Genomic DNA, 21,382 nt, shown 5'->3' on the forward strand with positions numbered 1-21,382 from the left:
GATAAAACTTTATTTAGCCCCAGCCGGGGAAATTTTATTACAGCAGCATGTAATAGCAGTGGGAAGAAAAATATCATATAGAGACATACAAATTCAAAAAATGAAATACAAAATAAAAAAAGTAGACTATATACATATTATATTACAAAATTAAAATTTTTACAAAATAAAATTTTTGACTATATAAAAGAAAAAACTATGTAGAAAAAGTATATAAAAAATATGTATCGCCCCAATAACTGTGGAAAAAATGTATGCTGTCTTCAGATTAATAATGATAACAAAAAATGACAATACTATTGGACAGAAGAATAAAATATACAAAACAGTAAAAAAAATATGCAATATTGCACAAAATGTAAAGGAAATATGCGATATTGCACAAAATGTAGGGATATGAGCGTATGTTGGCATAAATGACAAGAAAAAAACAACAGATTATTTGACCACATCCGCACAGTCTTATGTTATGTGAAGCTGGAGCTGAATAATCTGACATCTGATGACAGTTCTCTTGGTTTTGGAGTTTTTGCTGGCTGATAGCACTGTTTTCCTCCTGTGCTCCTCCTAATCTATATGCCATCTATATGCTATTTTCCCCAAAGCTGCACATGTTGTTTATACAGTAAATAAAATATCATTCCTAAAATATTTGCCGGAATATACCTCAAAGAAGCCAATATGTATGAAAAAGTACTTAACAGGCTACTCTATCAATAGAGCAAGCACAACTACATGCAAAGTATACTTAGGCTTTCTGCATAAGCCAAGAATACTTGAGTATATCTCTCCCTCGTTAGCTGCCGTTAGCTCAGTTAGGTTTGCAGCTAGTGGCCCCATTAAACCATTAAACCTCAGTGGTGTCGTGCTCCTTTCCACATCTGCTTAGTTGAACCAAATACTCTTCTGACCGACTGATCTGCTACTCGTCTTGCATGTTATGCCTCACTAGCTTCTCCTTGTGGAGGACTTTTCCGTCCCTTGACTACATTCTGTCTCCTAGTGGGAGCTTTAGGGTCATGGTCAGGTAAAGGGGTCGTATTCAGGCCAGCTCAGGATCCAGGTGAAGGGAGAGGTCTGTTTTGCTCTGCTGGAGTACAATGCAGCTCTTGGGTTGTTTAGGCAGACCTTCGTATAGGGACAGAAGCAACCAAGGGCATAGGTGATAAGATGTGCTGTCCTCCAGACGTGGCGGGGCAGACTATCTCCAACAACTATCTCCTGAGGAATATGTTGATGGCGACCTGATACACTTGCCACATGAGCTAGGGAACGTGGACGAACATAGTTCCTCGTTTTGGATGTGGAGAGCCAATCAATTGATCACATGTAATCTTAGTGCCTAAAAAATGACCATAATTGGGCATGAGCCAGATCCAGTGCCCCCAGCTAGGAAAAAGGACTAATCATCCCTTAGAACTGAGGTGGCATAAGGCAGAGTTCACACTGTGTTGACAGTCGGCCGAGCATCAATGAACCTTCCTGCATTAAGACATTGAAGTCTCCAGACAGCTTTCCTTGGGGGGCACAAGTAGACAAGATTTTCTTTCATACTCCTGAGAGGTCATTTATTGGGGTTGTTCTCAAAGCCCCTGAAGTCTGTTCTGAACTCTGTCTGATTGCTGTAACATGCACATAGATGCTTTTCCATACGCTATATATCCACGATCAACAGTGGATCTTATTAGTGCCTGGTATGTAATTTACACTGTTATTTATTTATCAACCCCCCAGTCAGAACCACATACATTCCTCATGAGGTCTAAAGCATTATTATATTATCTTTCTATGTCGGCCCACTTAATGTGAGGTTTCCATGTGTTCTTTTCAACAAACTATAACAATGAATATTTAAATTGTGGCACTCTTTCTAAAGGTTGTCCATATAGAAATAAGGTGATTTCTTGTAAATGTTATATGTAAACAACATATAACATAATCTAACAGCTGAAACCTTGAAATCTTATACTGTATAACCAACTTTCAACAATGTGTACACATTGCCCCATCATTTACACGTAATGCAGCACCTATATTTCTATTTACATCCCTAAATATGTTCATCATGATATTAAAAGGGATCTATATGGAACATGGTCTTGGTAAAAGTAATAAGAAGTAATCTTTTCACAATCATTTCCTCCATTCATTTACATAAATGTGATATAAAAGCTGTACGTCTATAGTTTCCTGCATTAGCTGGAACTTACCTGGTTTAACAAAATCCTTGCCCTTCCATCCTCTCATTGAACCACTTTGCAGTTAAATGCAACAAAGTCAACTCGGTCAACTCCCCTCCTCTACTTTACGCCAAGGTGAAGATGATTGTTGCACAGTGTTTGCTCTCCTTGCTGTGGGAGGTGCTCTTTGTGTGTTAGACTTAGGCTCTCCTTTTGTTTTTCTTTTGTCTCTTCTTTACTCTTTCTTTTACCTCCTTCAGCATATGAGACCTGCTTCATGAATGCGTATCTTTGTACTTTGCACCGCACAACCTTGAAAAGAGGCAGTACGTTCTCCTCCACTGTTGCAGCACTTCACTATCATTTTCAAAACATTTTAAGTATGCGTGATTGCCTCCGCGCGTGCTCTGATACAGGACCCCTGTGCTGACTCTTGAAACATCTTGGTGGTGGCAGAATAGATTCTGTCACCGAATAACTCAACATACCCAGCAAGACTTTCTTTGGTAAGATGTTCTTAAAATGAAATAAGATCAAGAGGCTCTCCACTTTCCTCTTACTGATCAACCTGTAAGATCCAGCAACTTGAACTCCTTTCTCTCTTTCTGACACAATGTCTTCAATGGATATCCATAGTGGAACGCCAGATGTTAAACCCCTCATTCTAAACTACACCTATACAATGTTCTTGCGATGCATAAACACCGTTAACCCTGGAGAGTGTGTGTTGTCCTGTAGGAGAGGATGAAAATATATATGTCTTCTAAAGAGGAAGACAAAAGCAGTCGTGGAGGAGGAGAGTCCGGAGTGAGTGTCTGCCAGTGTGGGTTATCTTGACCTCTTTATACAAACACAAACTAAGAACCTGTTCTCTACTACAGCTGCTCATTTTCCCAGGCAACACAGTCTTTTCATCAAGGTCACACCACATTTTTAAGGCTGCACAGCAGTTAAGTCAGTAGTTTTCCAGTCACAGAAAATTCTACCACACATTTTACATTAGCTTTTACAGCAACTAGACAGTAATTCAGCAGAAGTGCAGCATACTAAACTTTAACGAGGGAGAATATAGAAATGACCTTGATTCTATTCAACTCAGCTCTGCGTAATTGTGATGACATTTCTCTCTATTTTCACTATTTTTATAAACGAAATAATCAGTCGATTCCTGGAGGAAATAGTCAGCGGATTAATTCATAATGAGCTCCAGCTCAACAAACTACGACAACAAAGTCCTGCTTTCACATTAAAGCACGAGTACAGTCACAATGGGGATATTTATGCATTGAGTACTGCTACTTTTATTACTTTAAGTACTTTTACCTAATTACTTTTACTGAAGTAACATCTTCAATGCAGGATTTTCACAGAGTATTTTTAGAGTGTGGCATTTTACTTAAGAGAAGGATCTGACTACTTCTTCTGCCACTGGTACTAACTGAACACCGTTGTCATTTCTGTGTAATTACAACCAAATCACAGAGCCCTTTCCAGGAAACTTGGGATGAAACCACTCTTTTATACAGTATAATCTTTTATGAAACCAATGCTGAAACTGCAGTTGCTGTTACACGCCACATAGCGACACTGCAGCTCCATTCAGAAACACCCTGCCTTCTTTTACTCTCACTGCACTCAGCATCCACCATGATCCACCTTCGGGTCCCTGGACCATGGCTTGACAAACAGTCCTGCTGAAGACTTTGAAGGTGAAAGAAATGAGACGACTAACAGATGAGCTGTGAGCAGCAGCAGCTGCGGGGAATAATCTCTGACCACTTCAATAGTCTTGGATGGGAATGATAACAACATGGTCGAATTGTGACAGAAACAGTTTAATAGATCGGGATTCAGCAGATGACAAAGTTTGGATTAGATCAGTGACATGTTAATTATATTTGAAAATTGGAAACAGCCTCTGTGTTCTGTAGATCACAGAGATGGTCCATTCTGCAGGCTTTAGTTGGGATAAAATGTGATCATGTGGTATGTTGTGATGAGGGCCCAGAAGTCGGTTCATTTCATCATCACAGGGCTACGTGTAGCAATATAGCTTCTCTTATTAGCATAAATCATGAAACTCAACCTTCTCTGTGAACATTACAGAAACAAAGCCATAACACACATTGAAATCTGTCCGTATGTCATTCTTAGAGAAGAAGGCCAAACAGCACAACGCCATCACTCCCCACTCAAATCTGATTCACACATACTCGACAGAACCAGTGTGCTTACAGAGCTGTAGCCAGGATTTTAGAAATACTTAGGTTAAGAGTCCAAAGTAAATGTATAAAATCACTGTGAAGATGAAGTTAGTCCTTGAGATTTGTTGTAGCAGCTTTGGTTTAAAGACTGTATTCAACAGAATTGGTTATATAGAATAGAAGAGAGATCTTTTGGCATTCTGTCGTCTTCTGACTGATTTCTTCTGACTAAGAGCTGTCTGTCTGTCTGTCTGTCTGTCCCTCTTTCTGTCTTTCTTTCTGTCTATCTTACTTTATCACTCCATTTCTCTGTCTCTCCGTCCCTCTTCGCCCGTCTGTCTTTCCTTGCAATTCAAAGACATTTGGCTTTAATCAGCGGGCAGATTTGGACAGACGGTGAACGCTTCTGTTACGCGTGTGTGTGCGTGTGTGTGTGATGTTTGAGTATGTGTTGGGGAGGGTCTTTGCTCCACTAATGGTTTACTCAGAAACCTGAGTAGGGTGTTTTATGAAAATATGAAAATATTCTTTCAGTCACTTAGATAATGGGCAACTACTGTGTGTCCATCTGTGTGTGTGCGTGTGTGTGTTTGTGTGAGAGAGAGAGAGAGAAGGGGAAAGAGAGTGTGGACGTGTGGGTAAGAATTGATTTAATGCTTTCTGATTTAAGGACTGCTTTGGTCCTCTCAGGTGCACACACACACACACACAGAAACAAACAAACACACACACGCACAACTCTGAACACACTGACTGAACACACATTGTGTGGCTTCACAGCTCGTTGCTTATTCTCATTTCTGCCTCTCATTCTCACTTTGTATTATTGTCTCTCTTGTAGTCGTGCTGCTGTTTTGATCAGATCATCTGCAGTCTGGGTGCTCTCTGCATCAGTGGTTCCCAATCTGGATCCCTCCAAGAATCCCAAGATAAATCTGAGGGATCACAAGATAATTATGTGGATAAGAAATCATTTCTGTTGCACAAGATTTTGTGTCTCAGTCCAGACTTGTCAGATGTTACTTTTTTCTTGTGAAATACTGAATATTGTTAATCCCTTCAGGCGTGTGAAAGTCCTTCAAATGAAAGAAACATCATTCTTTGCTTGAACTGCTCAGAACTTGTCCACACTGTCCCATGATGTGGGCTCACAAATGTTACATATTGGCAGTTAATATCTAAAATGATCAATTAGTCCATCAAGAGAAAGTCAGTCAGCAGCTTCAAAATCATTTAATTGTTGGTGTAATTTTTCAAACAAAAATATATGCTAGTGAACTACACATCTTTAGCTTTTATGGATAAAAAAAAATCACATTCCACTGTGGGAAATTAGAACAGACATTTTCTGACATTTTACAGACAAAGCCATCAAAAACAATAATGAAAATAATCATTATATACAGCCCAGGATAGCTTAGTTTTGAGGGTTAGTCTGTAGTCCCAACTGTAATACTAACCTCCAGTATGAAACCCTTTCTGTATGAGGACAGACTCTGGTTCTCACCACAGGGCCGAGAGCAGCTGGCCAGTACTTACTAAATATTTCTACATCTCCATTTCCACCTGGATGTATGTGATTATTTCTACATCTCATTGCCAACAGAGCTGACTCCTCTGCTGGGTTACCATGTGCCCTAAACATCTTTACCTACCCTTGATCTAACAAGCCCTGCTCCGCTCCGCAGTTGCCAGTGAAAAAGTAGTGACTAACGCACTGACTGGCTCTGTGACAGACACCTACCTCAACACATTCTTCAGGTCTCTTTCCCATTAATAAATGCTCTTTTATGATTCTTCTCCAATAATTATCCCTGGAGAGAATTCCCAGACTATAAAGGGAAGTTTGTTTTTCAGAATAGTAATAGTAAAGTGTTTATAGGCCCAAAACAATAGCCTGCCATGCAACCCATTAGGCCATAAATTCCTCTCTGACTTCACTGCACCGTGTCTGCTGATGTTTGATCCAGAGCAGCATTTTGATCTTTAACAAAATGTTTCTTCTTATTCAGGACTTACCGTGTTGACAGTTGCTGTATGGATCTGTTTATTTGCCAAGAGGGAAATAAAGATTGTAATTATAATCATCATGTGGATGTGATGTTGGCGAAGAATTTAGATGATAAAGGTGAGGCAAGAGAGAACAAACATGATGATGAAGGTGAAAGTGAGACATCAGTGATGGCAATGAAGATGAAGATGATGAAGATCAACATCATGTTGGAGATGAGGATGATGAAGAAAAAGAGTAGGATACAGATGATAAACATGACAATGATGATGATGCATTAGTGCATGTGAAGCAAGAACAACAAAGACGATGATGGTGCAGTGTTGATTGAAATGTGCATGCATGTGATGGTGATGATGATGATGATGATGATGGCAGTAAGGGTGACAGTATTGATGATGACCATTATAATGATCATGGAGATGACAATGGTTGTGAGCATGGTGAATCAGTTCTGCTTAGGTGTCCCAGTTAGACATGACAGCATGAGAACATGAACAATACCAGGACCCTAAAACTGAAGCAGCAGAGTGGAATTGAGCCATTATTAACACTGTTATTTACACCTGCACTTTTCCTGCTGTGACATAAGAAGGTCTATGTGTCATCGCTTCAGGTTGTTTGGAGTAGAGTGATATCGACAAAATATCACAATTATTTTCACCTGGATAGCTTGATCTTAATATTTTGGGGATTTTGGAGAACAATCAGGAACTCGGTGTGGATGTTCTCAGTGTTGCAACTCCCAGTGATGATACAGATGACGATGAGGGTGACATTCACGGTCATGGTGAAGATGATGCTGGCGTGTGGGATGATGATGATGTGTACAGGTACTGGGAGTGATGGTTTGAGCGAGTGATGGAGGTAGAGGATGAAATCATGTTGGAGTTGATGATGATGGTGGTGGTGGTGGTCAGTGAGCACCAGTGACTGAATAGACAACAAACATTAAAACAATTACGATGAAGGTGAAGGAAGTAAAGGTGAGGATGCTATGAAATACAGTAAAGTGGTGATGATAGTGGTCATCAGGATGATGATAATGATGACAGCTGCACGTGCACAGGCAATGGGAGTGATGATGATGATAATGCTCAGACCAACTGAAGGAAGAATTCATGGCAGAGGTGATGAGGATGGTGATAAGGACAGTAAGGATGAAGACCATTATAACTCCGCGCGGCCGCACTTGTACCGGCGGTGGGAGTGTCCGCGAGGAGGGAAGAGTTGCTCCATTCAGTGCTCGCGCGCCGGCAGCAACAGCGCTCTGATATTTTCATTCTGAACTTAAAAGGGTCGCGAGAGCGGGACGAGCCAGACACGCGGAAGAAAAGTGCCGTGTAATTTGTGTGTGCATCCATTCCGTTTCCTCGCATTTCCTCGCGGCGCAATGGCAGTTTGTCGGGCCGGTTTGGTGCTCGTGTGCGCGGTGCTGGCGGTGACTCGCGCCCGCAGGAGTTCACCGGAGCAGGAGGATGTTCAGGAGAAAATCAGCAGCGCCAGATGCACGTCCAGGTGCCTCACTCTGCACATGACTCAACTCACCGCCGCGTTCAGACACCTCCAGGTACCTCCAGCCACTTTGTCCCTTATTTACTGACACTGAGGTCACATGTGACCTCCGGCCAGCGGTCCACATGACCGCCAGTGTACACACAGTCTATTAGAAGGCATGAAATCAAAAGCACAGAAAGCCACGATTGAGTATTTTAACGCTAGAAACACTGATGAACTGTATAAAATGAATATGAGGACGGCACAATTTTAGACTTCTTTACCCAAAACTACTTCTTTTAAAGGTGAATTAGTCTGTATTTTTTACAGCCAGCTGTAATCTCTGCCCGTGTTGTTGAAGACATACTTCATACTGCAAATCTATTCTTGATGGTTCAGAGAGATCTTTTTTCGTGGCACCTGACAGTCGCTTTACAACAGCTTCATTTTGCCTAATGCCGTTTAATTATTTTAAATAATATGGCGCCCTAATATATTTCACAGGAAGATACTGAAGGGTGAAATTCACAGAAGGGTGGACAGGGACGAGCTTGCACTCAGTAGTCAAATTTCTGATTAAAACAGGAGGATTGAAGGTTATAAGTAACTTTCTCATAAAACACACACATAATGAGCTCACAGTGAATTTTAAGATTTGGCTGAGTCTGCTCTCTGTGACACATGTGACCACAGACATTTACAGAAACTTGCATCAATAAACTTTATTAAATAATTGAAAGGTGAAAAAATAGTAATTCTTGTTCCTCGGTGTGATTGGTGTAAAGTACCTACACCCCTGACCACCATTCATTGTTGTGCCACTTAGTTCCGTCGCTCTTGTCAATAACTGTGTTGCCTGCTGGAGAAACACAGTGTAGTCAATACAGTTCCAGTGATCTTTTAATTTAATGTTATTCTTAGGGTCTTAAAAGAAACAATGGCCACTCAGTGCTATTTGTTTAGTGATTTTAGACCAGCTAAGAGGTGTTGCTATGTACAAGAGAGGAAAAGCATGGTGGAGCACTTTCTGCCCAAATAATTAATCAAAGGAACCGTGTGATCTCGCCTCAAATAGGCAGTTTGTTTCCAACATGGTTTTCATCAGGAAGTTTTCAGATTGAAGTTGCCCTGTGTCTGTACGCAGAGGGCCAAAGGTAGCCTGAAAAAAAGTGAAGTTACTGGTTTTTAATGGTTGACAAAATTACTCATCTCAGTGAAATCGCTGGCCCATGTTCTGTGGCCTTTGTAGTGAGGAATGTGAGATTAACGGGGACATTAGGACGTTACCAAGTTCGAAAAGCCACTTATCGTTAACGGCTTCAACATGTGCATGCTGTGTAGTGGGTGGGAAAGTCATTAACCACAGAGTTTAGCCCCAGTGCCTCTGAGGTGTGTAGAAGAAAAAGTGTGTGTACGCATGTCTGTGTCTGTGTGTGTGTGGGTTTGCATATGTTCATGTATAAAACGAAGGTTTGGTCTGGTCCTCGTCCATCTAGAATAGACTCCCAGCACCTGTGCATTGGGTAATGAGGGTGGCCCCTGGATGACTCTTTAGCACTCTTTGCGTGCGTGCATGTGTGTGTGTGTGTGTGTGTGTGTGTGTGTGTGCTGGGGTTTCTGGAATGGAGGTGTGAGAAAGAGAACATTTGGTTTAAACTTTATGAAGTGGAGTGCAGTAGTGAGATGGTGAGCATCAAACAGCAGCGGTGGAAATGAGACCAACTGACTGGGAGGTAGCAAACAGGCCAGACATTCATTTTCTACTTGGGTTTCATTCTTTAAAAGTGAACAAAATGTTGCATTCCTCTCTGATACAACTCTTTAATTTCTTGTGTGAGTTTGTTTTCTGACATAGTCTTGGCATTAGTTGACATCCATGGTGTGTTTAGACTTCCAGGATTTTCCGACTCTGTCTCCTGATATCTTTAAAAACACACACACCGATCTGTTGAGAAAATATCCCAAAACCCAGGGGGAAAAAAACATGTGGTCATTCCACTGTGGTGGTGTACAACAAACTGTCTTTTTTAAAACAAGTGAAGTTAAAAATATTTATTTGTATTCAGACAATTGTACGTCCACTATATAAATGTGACTAGTTCCAGGAATGTCTTTAAGGAGTCATTCGCATGTTCCCCAGCTCCAGGGCCTGGGTTAGGCTTCCCACCTGAACACAATAGGATGGTTAATGTGTCCTAAAAGAATATTGAACTGGGGAACATAGTATTAGCAGTTTTCCTTTGCAAGCATATTGAAGTAACTCGCTCAATTAGTCAGATCTTTTACCTGGTTGTTAAGACTCAATGCAACAATTTTCTATTTTCAGCATATTAAAATCAGTATTCTCAAACTGATTAGTTGATTAGTTGATATATATATATATATATATATATATATATATACTTTATAATTGATAAGCTATTTGAGTAATTATAAAAGGCAGTATTAGCTTTCCAGCTTTGTCAATGCAAGGATTTCATTACTCTGTACTATTTGGGTTTGGGACTATTGTTTGGACAAAACCAAACATTACAAGACATCTCCTTTGGCTCTGGACAAGAATTTTTCATTATTTTCTGACATTTCATAGGCAAAACAGTGAATCGAGAAATTGATATTCAGATTAATCAATACTGGAAGTAATCACTAGTTGCAGCCCTAATTGAAATACGTGTACGAAAAAGAGCCCGGCACAGACGCCATCATTGATTAGCAGGACAGTGACACACGGGAAAAGGACGATGTTGACGTGTGACTCAGAGGAGCATTTCGGGATATAAAGGGGCACTGAAAACTCTGTGTCTTACACCAAATTAAAAAGAGCCTCTAAACTTTGAGCAAACAAGGAAACAAGTTTCCTCTCAGCCACATCCTGGGGAACAGCATCACTCCCTGAACCTATTATAGGACAGCGTAGCAGAACACAGAGTGATTGATGGGCGGGAGAGACTGTGTGTTAGAGCATTCATTCATTTACAGAACGTAACGATTAAAACAAAAAACCCTTTTGATAACATCTCCAGTAACTGTAACATCAGTGAGGGCGAATAGAGCTTTACTCATCCTACTCTGTCACCACACTCAGACACAAACACACACATTGCTTCCTCTGGCTTCATGTGGGTGAACCCTGTGTTTTTGGCTCTCTCTCTCTCAGTGTGTGTGTGGCTAGTGTGTAGCCACTAGAATGTGAGTCACCAGTTTTCTATTTACACCTCTCGTTCTGCTGCTTCTCTGGGTTTTCCACTACTTTCCCTTGTATGGTGTAATAGTGTAATTATAGCTCTTTGTGTGTGTGTGTGCGCGTGTGCTCATGAGGATATATATGCTGGTATGTTGTCATATTCCCAAATTCCTCCTTGATGTAAACTCCTAAAAATAAGGAAAAAACTGCAGCCTCGGCTGCAGAGCTGGATCTTTTTGCGCATACGTAGTAGATCAGATTAGACTGCGTGTCTTAAACACTCACAGGTCTGTGGTGCTGATGAGTGGATGGTTAGCGGTTCGGGCCAGGGCTGAGGGCCAGCGCGACGCTGAATGAGCTGCCTGTGCATTCATGTTTATGTGTGTGTGTGTGTGTGCATGCGTATGTGCGCGCGCGCGTGTGTCCCAGCTGCTCTGCGGTAGGTAACTCTAATCAGCCCAAAGGTCGGTCAGCCAACCAGTCACGCTCTGAAAAAGACCAGAGACAACGGTCAGGTCGGGTTGCACAGAGGCAGACGGGGAGATAAAGGCAGGTATATGGACGCGGCCGAGCACGAAGACAGGCAGGGGGAGATGGCAGGTGGACGCACACAGACAGGTGTGACAAACATACACGCGGACAGACAGCCTGAAAAACTGATATACAGGCTAAAAAGAGGACTGACATGCAGGCAGGCAGGCAGGTAAGCAGAGAGACAGGCAGAGAGAGAGACAAAGGCTGGTTTGATTCACCTCAGAGATAAAACCTCTGCCTCTTTCTGCGGCTTTGTGACCGCCCTGTCATTTGATCAGTCAAACCAGGGATAGATGGTGATAAAATCTGGCGGCGTAGGAGTGACTCTCACCTGAAACCAGGACAAGAATTTCCAAAACAGTAAATCACAGCTGGAACGGCGACGCGTCGAGCAGCGAGGCTTTGTTCTCTCAGCTACAGAGTGAGACAGGTAGAAACACTCTTTTGCCACATCAAACCCGTGATGGCATCTGATACTTGAGCAATGACACCCATTCTTCTTCTGTGCACCCTGGATATCAAGCTGCTGCTATCTTAGCTTAGCACAAACACTGGAAACAGCTAGCCTACAAGCACCTCTAAAGCTCACGAATTAACACTTGTGTAATTTGCACAAAAACCGAAGATTCGAAACAACTAATCACAGTTTTACAGGCAGTTATGAGTTGAACTATTTCTTGGTCAGGACCAGTAACTTCCTGGAGTCTTAGCTGGTTGCCGGGCAACTGATTACAGTCTTTGTGCTAAGCTAAGTCAGCCAGCTGCTGGCGGTGGCTTTGTATTTAGCATACAGACATGTGAGTGGTATCAATCTTCTCGTTTGATACTCTCGGAAAGAGATCCAATCAGTTTATTTATTATTATTTCCAAAATGTTGAACTTTTCCTTTATTTTGCTGATTATTGAGAGTATTTTCTTCACCGATGCAGTTTCATTATTATTGCTGTTGGAAGTGAACCGAAACAGAAAGGCAGATGGCGACATAATAGCCTGATGAGGCAAGGTTCAGGGCCGTATCACAGCCACTATGTTGTGACGCTTGTTGTTTACAGGATGTGGGGCACCACAAACACTAACGTTGACACACGTGCACGGAAGCACACACACGGGCGCACACGCATGGACTAATTAGGGGCTTCTGTCGGGAATGTTCAGACCAACATGGGCTTTTTTGGAAGAACTTTATATTCTGTTGAGTGGAAGTTAGTCATGATACACTCACCGCACACACTCACACAAACAACGCATACACACAACACACACACACAAACACACCGTAGCTGCGTTTGCTTCTGGTCATCTGGGGATGATTAGCAGAGTTAATGCCTCGTGTTAAACAGACTTTCTACTGCGCCTCACCGCAAACACTGACCACAAGACACACACACACATAATATGTACACACACACTCTCTCTCTCCCTCTGTCTCTCTCTCACACACACTCACTTTTTATCGCTGCATCTGGCACAAGTGTGATTTATATCTCACTCGCTTTCAAACACTGAAGGGTGTGTGCAGCTGTGCGCATGCATGTTGACCGTGCAAGTGTTTCCGTGCGTGTGTTTGTGTCCCTGCTTCTTTCCTGCTGTTGCATCCAGTAAGATCAGGTTGTTATTGTTCAGCGGTGATCACCGTGGACTCAGCAGTCATCAGAGCCATGTGGAAGTCCTTTAGTGCAAGTGTTTCTCACTCCGTGGGTCAGCTCTGTTTCTGACGGCTCTCTCGTGTCCCAGTCTCAGACAGATTTCTCAGGATAGGAAGAAAAGTTCAAGACCCTGTGTTTTTATTGTTGGTATGGAATCCAGCCGTGTGAAAATCCATCTTTAAAATGAAATGGGATTTTTTTTGCACATTTTCGTTCAACGTCATGCATCGTAAGATGGGTTGAAGTGAAATTCTCTTGATATTTTTCATGCTGGGTATTTTGTGAGTGATGGTGAGAAGATTTTTTCGGTGAGTGGATGTAAAATAAGCAAAAGCCTTTGGACCTTTCTATGTCTTTTACGTTATTTTCAAATAAAGACATCACAAACGACTCCATTCATAACGAAAAGCCTCGTGCAACAATAAATGTATTTGTAAATTTAAAAAAAAGTTCTTCCACTGTGGATGAAAATACTATTAAGAGTTGGCTTCCTATTAATAAAATAACTCTGGAGACTAAATTCCAGCCAGACGAACAGCAGTCACCAAAATTTATTGCGTCCTGTTTCACAACTAGAATCCACCACTCCTTGCCAGTCTCCTCCCTGCTCCTATTAACTGATATTTATTTCCATCTTTTACCTTCTTTTGTCTGTCTCCCTCTGCTCTTTTCAACTTCCTCCCTGCCTCCCATTTCCTCTCAATCTCCCACATCCAACTTCTTTTCTCTTCTTTCAGCCACCTTCTACCAATCCTCCCTTTCTCTCCCTGACTTTTTCAACATGTGCAGCTGTTTTGCCGCAGACACACACACACACACACACACGCACTCTGAGACCCAACGAAACCCAACTTTGACCACCGTTTAATAGCCATACGGCACACAGGCCCGTCTAAGCTGCCTTGATTGGCTCTGACAGCAAATATGTCCCATGAAATTGACTTGGGATGCGTGCGTGCATGTGTGCCTCCGTGCGTGTGTGCATTAATGTGTGTTGCAGAGGAGGCTGAGGAGTAGTGACAGAAAAAGGGGGATGTTATTGTGAGGAAGACAGAGAAAGGAAGCGAGCGTGAAAAAGATTGAGAGAGGGGATGAAGATGTGAGGCCAGCAGGGGGGGAAAAGCAGCTTTCTATCTCCTTGGTGAAAATCTGGAGACATTTAGCTGGCCTCTACACTGTCCTCAGTTCTTTGTGTGGAGCATCTACAGCGTATCATCACCATCATTTTCGAGTCCTCTCCAGTCATTTTTACAGGAGTGGGCAGCAAGGTGGAGAGACTGAGAGGAAGAAATGAGGGTACAAATGAAAGACAGAAAGAACGTCAGAGTGGCTAAAGGAGGCTAATCTGGATGAGTAGCAGCAGGAAGAGGATGAGGAAACATGAAGGTTGTGTGTGCGTGTATGTGTGTGACATTAACCATTCTTCTGCTGGAGGACAAAACGTTCAACCCACCGTGATGGAGCATGTAGCCAAAGGACAGAGCAGAACAACATTTCCAGAATCAAAAATCCTAATATTTTCGACCGGATACCTTGGATACTGGAAATCAGCTACGTAATGATATTTTGGTGATAGTTTCTGAAATAATTAGGGCCGCAATGTGAATTTGATTATGATTAATGTGGATATGATTAAGATTCAAATCCGTCTGGTGTCAAATCACTCAGCTAGAGGAGTGGAATGAGTCTGGAAATGACCTCACTTAACTGTAATGAGCCCTTTAAAACCAAGGGAAGGCAGTGTTTAAGCTGTCTAATCAAATAAACAAACTCAGTGACAACCAAATGTAACACACATGTATTTTTGTGCATTTTCTTAATTCTGTTGAATCATTTGCTTCGTTTCACGGCTGTGGAAACTCTCACTCCCTCAATGTCTTTTCTCTATTTTTTTTTATCATTTTGTTCCATTGTTGCAGCCATACAGGGACTATATTTTTCAAAGGGTTAGATACATTCACGACAATATGAATAGACAAGATTGCAGTGCAGCTGTAGGACTCTTTCACCCATACACTTGTCATTACTGGTCTCTCACATTACATATAAAACCCAACCAGTCACGGTACATACGTTTGGCAACTTTAAAAAGACATTCTGATAAGTGCAAGGACTTTGTTCAAGAAGCCAAAGCAGTAAAAACAGTAAATTATATCATTCATCACCAAAACCTCCAGGAACTCATCGAACGTCACAAACGCATGCTGAAAGAGTATCTGAGGGTGGGTTTCGGCTCACCGCTGCAGCCCAGGGTGCCAGTTCTACGGCACTAATGCAACTTAAAGGAACCCTGTGGAGTTTTTGACCACTTTTAGCACAATGGAATAATGTTTTATGAGTGGATCCCTGTTTTATTCAATGGCTCACATCACTCCAGTGAAGTACAGGTGGCAGTTATACGTCACAAAAAGCAGCAATGCCTCAACAAATGCAGTGAAGAAGAAGACTGCCTTCAAGTAAACATGGATGTAAGGTTTCAAAATGTTAAAAAACACCAGATATCCCGATGATCTATGAGGAAGGAAATTAGGCCTCTAGGATACACACTTCACGTTTTGGTGAGTAATAAGAGAACTACCACCTGTTTTATGTTATATCTCTAAAAGTTTGTCTTTGGATGAAGTATGAGTGGATCCAGAATATAGAAGTGAAAGTGGGGAAAATGCAGCAGGAGACTTGGTGTCTGTTTAACATTCACACCTGTGTCATCCGACAGAATCAGTGGAAGAAAGAGTGTGGCTGCCTCGGAGCCACATCAACCGCTTACAAACGTCTTAATGCTTGAGAGAGTTAAGAGCCTCCTCCATATGTGTGAGATACACTGCTATTATAAGACCTGTATCCATGGCGACTTGGTCTTTCATAATGCACTCAGTAGCACCTGGGCGGCGTCAGTTTTGTGTAGTCAGAAAGTGCCTTGAAGAGAGAAGGAAAGAGAGAAAATGTTTGCAGAGGAGGAAGTTGTTTCTCTTTATCTGCAGTGATACTGTGACGCCCACTCCTCTGTTTCTCCTCTCATCTATCCCTCTTTCCATCCACCCTTCCCCACAGGCTTGTTACTAATCTATTCATCTGAGATTTAACCATTGCTTTAATGCTCCACTGCTCTCTTCTTCTTCTTCTCTCTGTCATCTATCTCTTCAGGAGGCTGGTTAAGCCACATAGCTGCAGCAGTGTCCCTTTTTACAGATAGCACAAATGACTGTGAAGCAAAGGTTCTCCACCCCACCAAAGCTCATTAACTCTTAAAGGCAAGCAAGGATGGGCAAGAAATATATATATTCTTAATATGGTTAATCTCCCAAGATTGTCCAGCAATCATTTAACATAATCCCTGTTGTCAACTGAGGGAATTGGTTGTGGCCTTTTTTCAGAATTTGATCTGATTTTGGTTGCGCTCCTCGTGTCTCCTCTCTGAAGACCATCCACCACCTCACTGCTGCCAACAGCTGTACAAGCGAGGCAATAGTAAGCAGCTGTAGCAGTGGACGTGGACAGGGGGGAGAGTATGAGAGGAATGAGGCGAACAAAATTTGTGGGGAACTTGGAGCTCTGACCATTTTCACACGTATGTGCTCAATGGCCGGTCTCTGCAGACGGCAGGCGTGACTCATGGTTTGTCAGTTTTGGAAATGTACAAAAATTGTGAGAGGCAGCCCTCCCCGTCTTCCAGTGTGAAAGAAGCTTTTAGCTGGTACTGTCCGACCAGCACTTTAAAAGTACGTCGGGCCTTAATCGTGCCCTCACTTTAGTAAGTGACAGTTGATTCTTTTATCTGCTCCATGCAGGATCTCTGCAGGGCTTAAAAGGGAAATAAGTCCTCATCTTCATACTTCAAAGAGCAGCTGAGCTTCTTTTACAGCTATTTCACCAAAGTAGCCAATATGCATCTGTTTTGAATGTTGAGAGTGAACAAGTCAATTCAGCATCTTCTGTAGCGTGAAAGCCCTTAACCCCTAATCTCTAACCTTTAACCTCTGCACTGTTACCCCAACTCTAACCCCTTCACCCTCATTATACCAGAAGCACAAATGCTACTTAGAAGAGAAGTCCTGAAATGTGTGTGTGTGTGTGTGTGTGTGTGTGTGTGTGTGTGTGTGTGTGTGTGTGTGGAAAGAGATGAGCTTGGTTGAGTCTAAATACAGCACACTTAGGAGAGAGGGTTAAGGAGTCGTTAAGAAGGCTTATCACACACGCACACACACACACACACACACAAGAGGCTCATGTACTCCCCAGAGGCACACACACCCGACAACAGACAGCTACACAAATCAGGCACACACACCAGTATTCTAATAGTTGTTTTGATGTTGGAGGATGGCATCATGATTGTGCCGATGATGACAAAGCATTTCAGAGGGAAGAGCTGCAGCTTTTGCCACTCTTACCGACTGACTATCTTACCAGTGCAAGTTAAATACAGTTGACAGGGTTTTCAGTCTGCATTTAAACCATTAAAATTATACAAAATCTCCCAAAAACGTAATAAAAACAAAAATGTAGCGACCCAAGAAACAACCATTAACATCCACACTGTGAAACCAACAAGGTTTATGGGAAGTAGTGCTGAAATGATTGCTTGACTAATCAACAGATAATGAACAATTTTTATAATGTGTAATAATAATGTACTTCCAGCTTCTCAAAACTGAACACGTTTTACTTTACTCTGTTTTATGTCACTGTTAGTTGAATATATTTGGGTTTTTTACTCCAACAAAATGAAAAGGTTTCCCTATTTTTCAACATTTTTGAGAATATAGATTCAATATTCAATTCATATTGATTCAATTCAAAATAGAGGCTACCAGTTGTTTGATGGCCATGATGTATTTTAAAGAATGACTTCCTGTAGCTCAGGTATCAACATCTTCTTTGTCTCACATGAAAAATTTCAAAGCACCTTGCAGGTCTTTTTGACCTTGTGCATTCAATAGCAAGCATGGATGAGTGTCGTTTTAAGGTGTTTTATTTGGATGGAAGACAACATTTAAAAAGCTAAAGAGATTTAAGGACTAGGGGTTGGTTTGGATAATCTGTATTTCTGTCCCTGTGGTCACGAGATGACGTCTCCCTCTGTCACAGCGGTTATAGCAGCCATGTTTACTGGTGGTCTTGACTCACTTAGCAGTTACTGTCCACACACACACTCTCACAAAAGCATACATTTCACCAAGTGACGTGGCCCCTGTCTGGTTCAGCAGCCACAAACACAGTGTGTGAAGTCATTTTGCACCCTGAGGATAATTATGTAAAGAGGAGAGAGGTTGAGCGTGTCTGTGTGCATGTCAGGTTTACTCTGGTCACGCAGTTTGGTCAGTGACCTTTTATTAACAATATTTTGCTCTCTGTCTCCTCGTATGTTAGACAGTAGTCCCACATGGACAGGTCAAATGTGGGCGGAATGCGTCAAACACGGGATTTGTCTGTGAAAGATGTATTTCTCTCTGTGTGTTTGTTTTAATCCTCATCTTCTCTGTCTCTTCCAGAGTGACCAGGTTCTGGTTTGGTGTGAAAACCACAGACGCTGCGCACAGGTAAATACACATGTACACACAGACCTGTGCTGCTACCTTTCCAGAGACATTATGCTGGCCTGCATTAGCTTCCCTGAAGGCTTACCCAAACATTATTCACTTTGTGCCTCACCCCAGCCCTAACCTATCCTTAAGCCCATCATAACCCTATGTTAACCCAGGGGTTTAACTTCTGGTAGCAGTACCTTTGACGTGGTGTTGCGGTCCATTGAACACTGGCCGTGATCGTGGGCGGTAAGCCTGTGAGGGTTCTTGTTCTTTTTGCTGCATCAGCAGCTCCTGCTGGTTAGTTTGCTTGGAACTGGGAGCGATAGCGTGAACCTTCCACATGTTACACCTTCCTAGTGAGGCACATTGCTGGCAGGTGCAAATAAACAACTGTACACTGATCAAAATAACAATGAAGTTAGCAGTGACAAGGGCTAGAGTGCAGGGGGGATTGGGTAGTTCAAATCCCCCCTTAAAACAGGATCTCGCTGTAAGTATAAAATAAGTTGCTGCCCTTGTGAGGACCAGATGTATGTCCTCAAATATGAACGAACAAGTCCCAAGTCGGTGATTGAACCAAACCTTCCCAAAACTACAGCGCGGTACCAGAAAACAAGAAGATGCTGCATCAAAACATCCGTCCACTTACTGCCTTTGCACCAGATTTATTATCTGAGCTCGGCCGAACATGATACATTTGTCTGCAATCGAGATCAGTGTGCAGATGTTTTGATCCCCTTTCGTTGCTGTTTTTTATCTCCGGCGTTTTCCTGTTCACCTTCAGTGCTTTCAATTTTGCGTTTTGCCAAAGGGCTCAAGTGGCACATTAAACAGAACACAGGTATGACAGGTATAATGTATAAGTATCATGTCTTTACCAGTATTATAGCAAGGCCATGGAAAGTATGTGTTTCTGATTAGTTGGCACGTTTGGAATTATATTACAGGAAACAAACTTTAAACTTTAAATCAGTGTGCACGTATAATAAAATGCAATTAATTGTAGCATCAGCAGTATTTCTGCTTTGTGCCACGTTACCAGCTACCTGTGTCTGGTGTAAAGGTCCAAATCACGGATTATTCTGGCATCAGATGAAAAAGGCAATGATGATTTCAAACCATCTTGTCTTTTTGGCTCCACTGAGTGGCTCGAGGATAACACACGACGAGGTATCCTGCTCAGAGAATATAATGAACCTCACACAACAACACTCTTCATCTCTGCCTCGAGAGGTAGAGAGACAGAGGACGTCTTTCTCTTGCTTCCCTTGTGTGTGGAATCTTTACACCAACCGCACGGCTAATAGCAAAGGTTGTGTTTTTAGTTAAAATAACGTCCTTCCCTGTATCCCCATTATCCGTCCACCCTGGAGCAAAAATTATCCCCTGTTTATTCACTTAACAGTGCCTGCCAGGAGGCTCCACTATGTGTGTGTGTGTGTGTGTGTGTGTGTGTGTGTGTGTGCACTAATTCATTGTTTGATTGAAGAGGAGTTTCCACGCAGTGTATTTTTAGCTGCCAGTCTGTCCACTCTACAGCACTTCCAGCTTGTTACAGCTTTCTGGACGTTACTGTTACTGTGGGTGTTTTAGTCCCATCTCAGACACACAGGCAGTGGGTGGAGGAGACAGAAAGTACGTCTCCACATTTTGATGCAAATTATCATATTTGAAATCAGAGAGGCCCAAAGATGGAAACCTAACTCCAGGAGAATGTCTTCAGTATTGGAAAAGAAAAAGAGGACAGGCATATTTTGATCTCTAAACAAAAACAAAGTAATGACCTTTTACTCGCCGGCCTTAACTTAGTCAATATTAATGACTTGTTGAAAGATTCTGTCTGGGTTCTTATTGATGTGTTTCCTGAACTCTCCGTTCAGGTTCAGGCCTTTTTAAAAGCTTCATCCCAGCGGAAAGCACACCTGAATCGTATTTTACTTCTCGCAACATTTCCAAGCTTTGCCACAAATTCACATGACAGTCGGATGAAGGGAAGGCGAGGGACAGGCGTGAGAGCGTTTTTTTTCTGTGTGGCGCGTATATCAGTAGTGTGTGTATGCTGAGGTCAGCTGGGGTTAATGTCAACAACAGCCAAGAGCATGCCCCCCACCCCCTTCCCCCAAAAACAACCCTCCTACCACCAAACTGTTTGAGGGGGATACCACAGTGAGCAAAACATCTGACATCAACTTTCAGCTTTGCCGAACCCCCCTCGCCACCTCCAACAAAAACACAAACACACACAGCTCCTTTGACCTCACACAAACTTATCTGAATCTGTTCTTTCCTGCCTTCTCTCCCTCCCTTTGTTTCTATTCCTGATGTTTAGAGTTCAACAAAGAAGCAGAGAGAACGAGGACGGAAAATATTTTCGGGTTTAATACCATGTCTAAACTTTACTGCCCTGGTTTCGCGTCTCCCTGTTGTCTGTGTGTGAATGCAGTGTGGCACTATGTCGTAAGCGGCGTCCAACAACACTCTCTGAATCTGGCCAGTGGGAGCTGACGCTGTGTAAACCACAATTTTCCTTTCAGGCAGCCTGATACTGCACAGACATGCACAGTGTCTCTTCTTGCTTGTTTGAATTGCAAAGTTATT

The 21,382-nt window shown here is 42.3% G+C and overlaps 1 protein-coding gene across 1 annotated transcript in view; it reads left to right on the top strand.

Moving 5' to 3' along the window:
- The first annotated feature begins 7,676 nt into the window (after positions 1 to 7,676).
- anos1b (anosmin 1b) overlaps positions 7,677 to 21,382 on the top strand; it is a 40,735-nt gene continuing 27,029 nt past the window's right edge. The window contains exons 1-2 of the mRNA XM_041935764.1: positions 7,677 to 7,965; positions 18,749 to 18,796. Coding sequence (XP_041791698.1) covers positions 7,789 to 7,965; positions 18,749 to 18,796 — 225 coding nt within the window. The 5' untranslated portion in view covers positions 7,677 to 7,788. The remainder of the gene's footprint in view (positions 7,966 to 18,748; positions 18,797 to 21,382) is intronic.

This window comes from Chelmon rostratus, chromosome 4 (genome assembly GCF_017976325.1).
Source record: "Chelmon rostratus isolate fCheRos1 chromosome 4, fCheRos1.pri, whole genome shotgun sequence".
Classification (NCBI taxonomy): domain Eukaryota; kingdom Metazoa; phylum Chordata; class Actinopteri; order Chaetodontiformes; family Chaetodontidae; genus Chelmon; species Chelmon rostratus.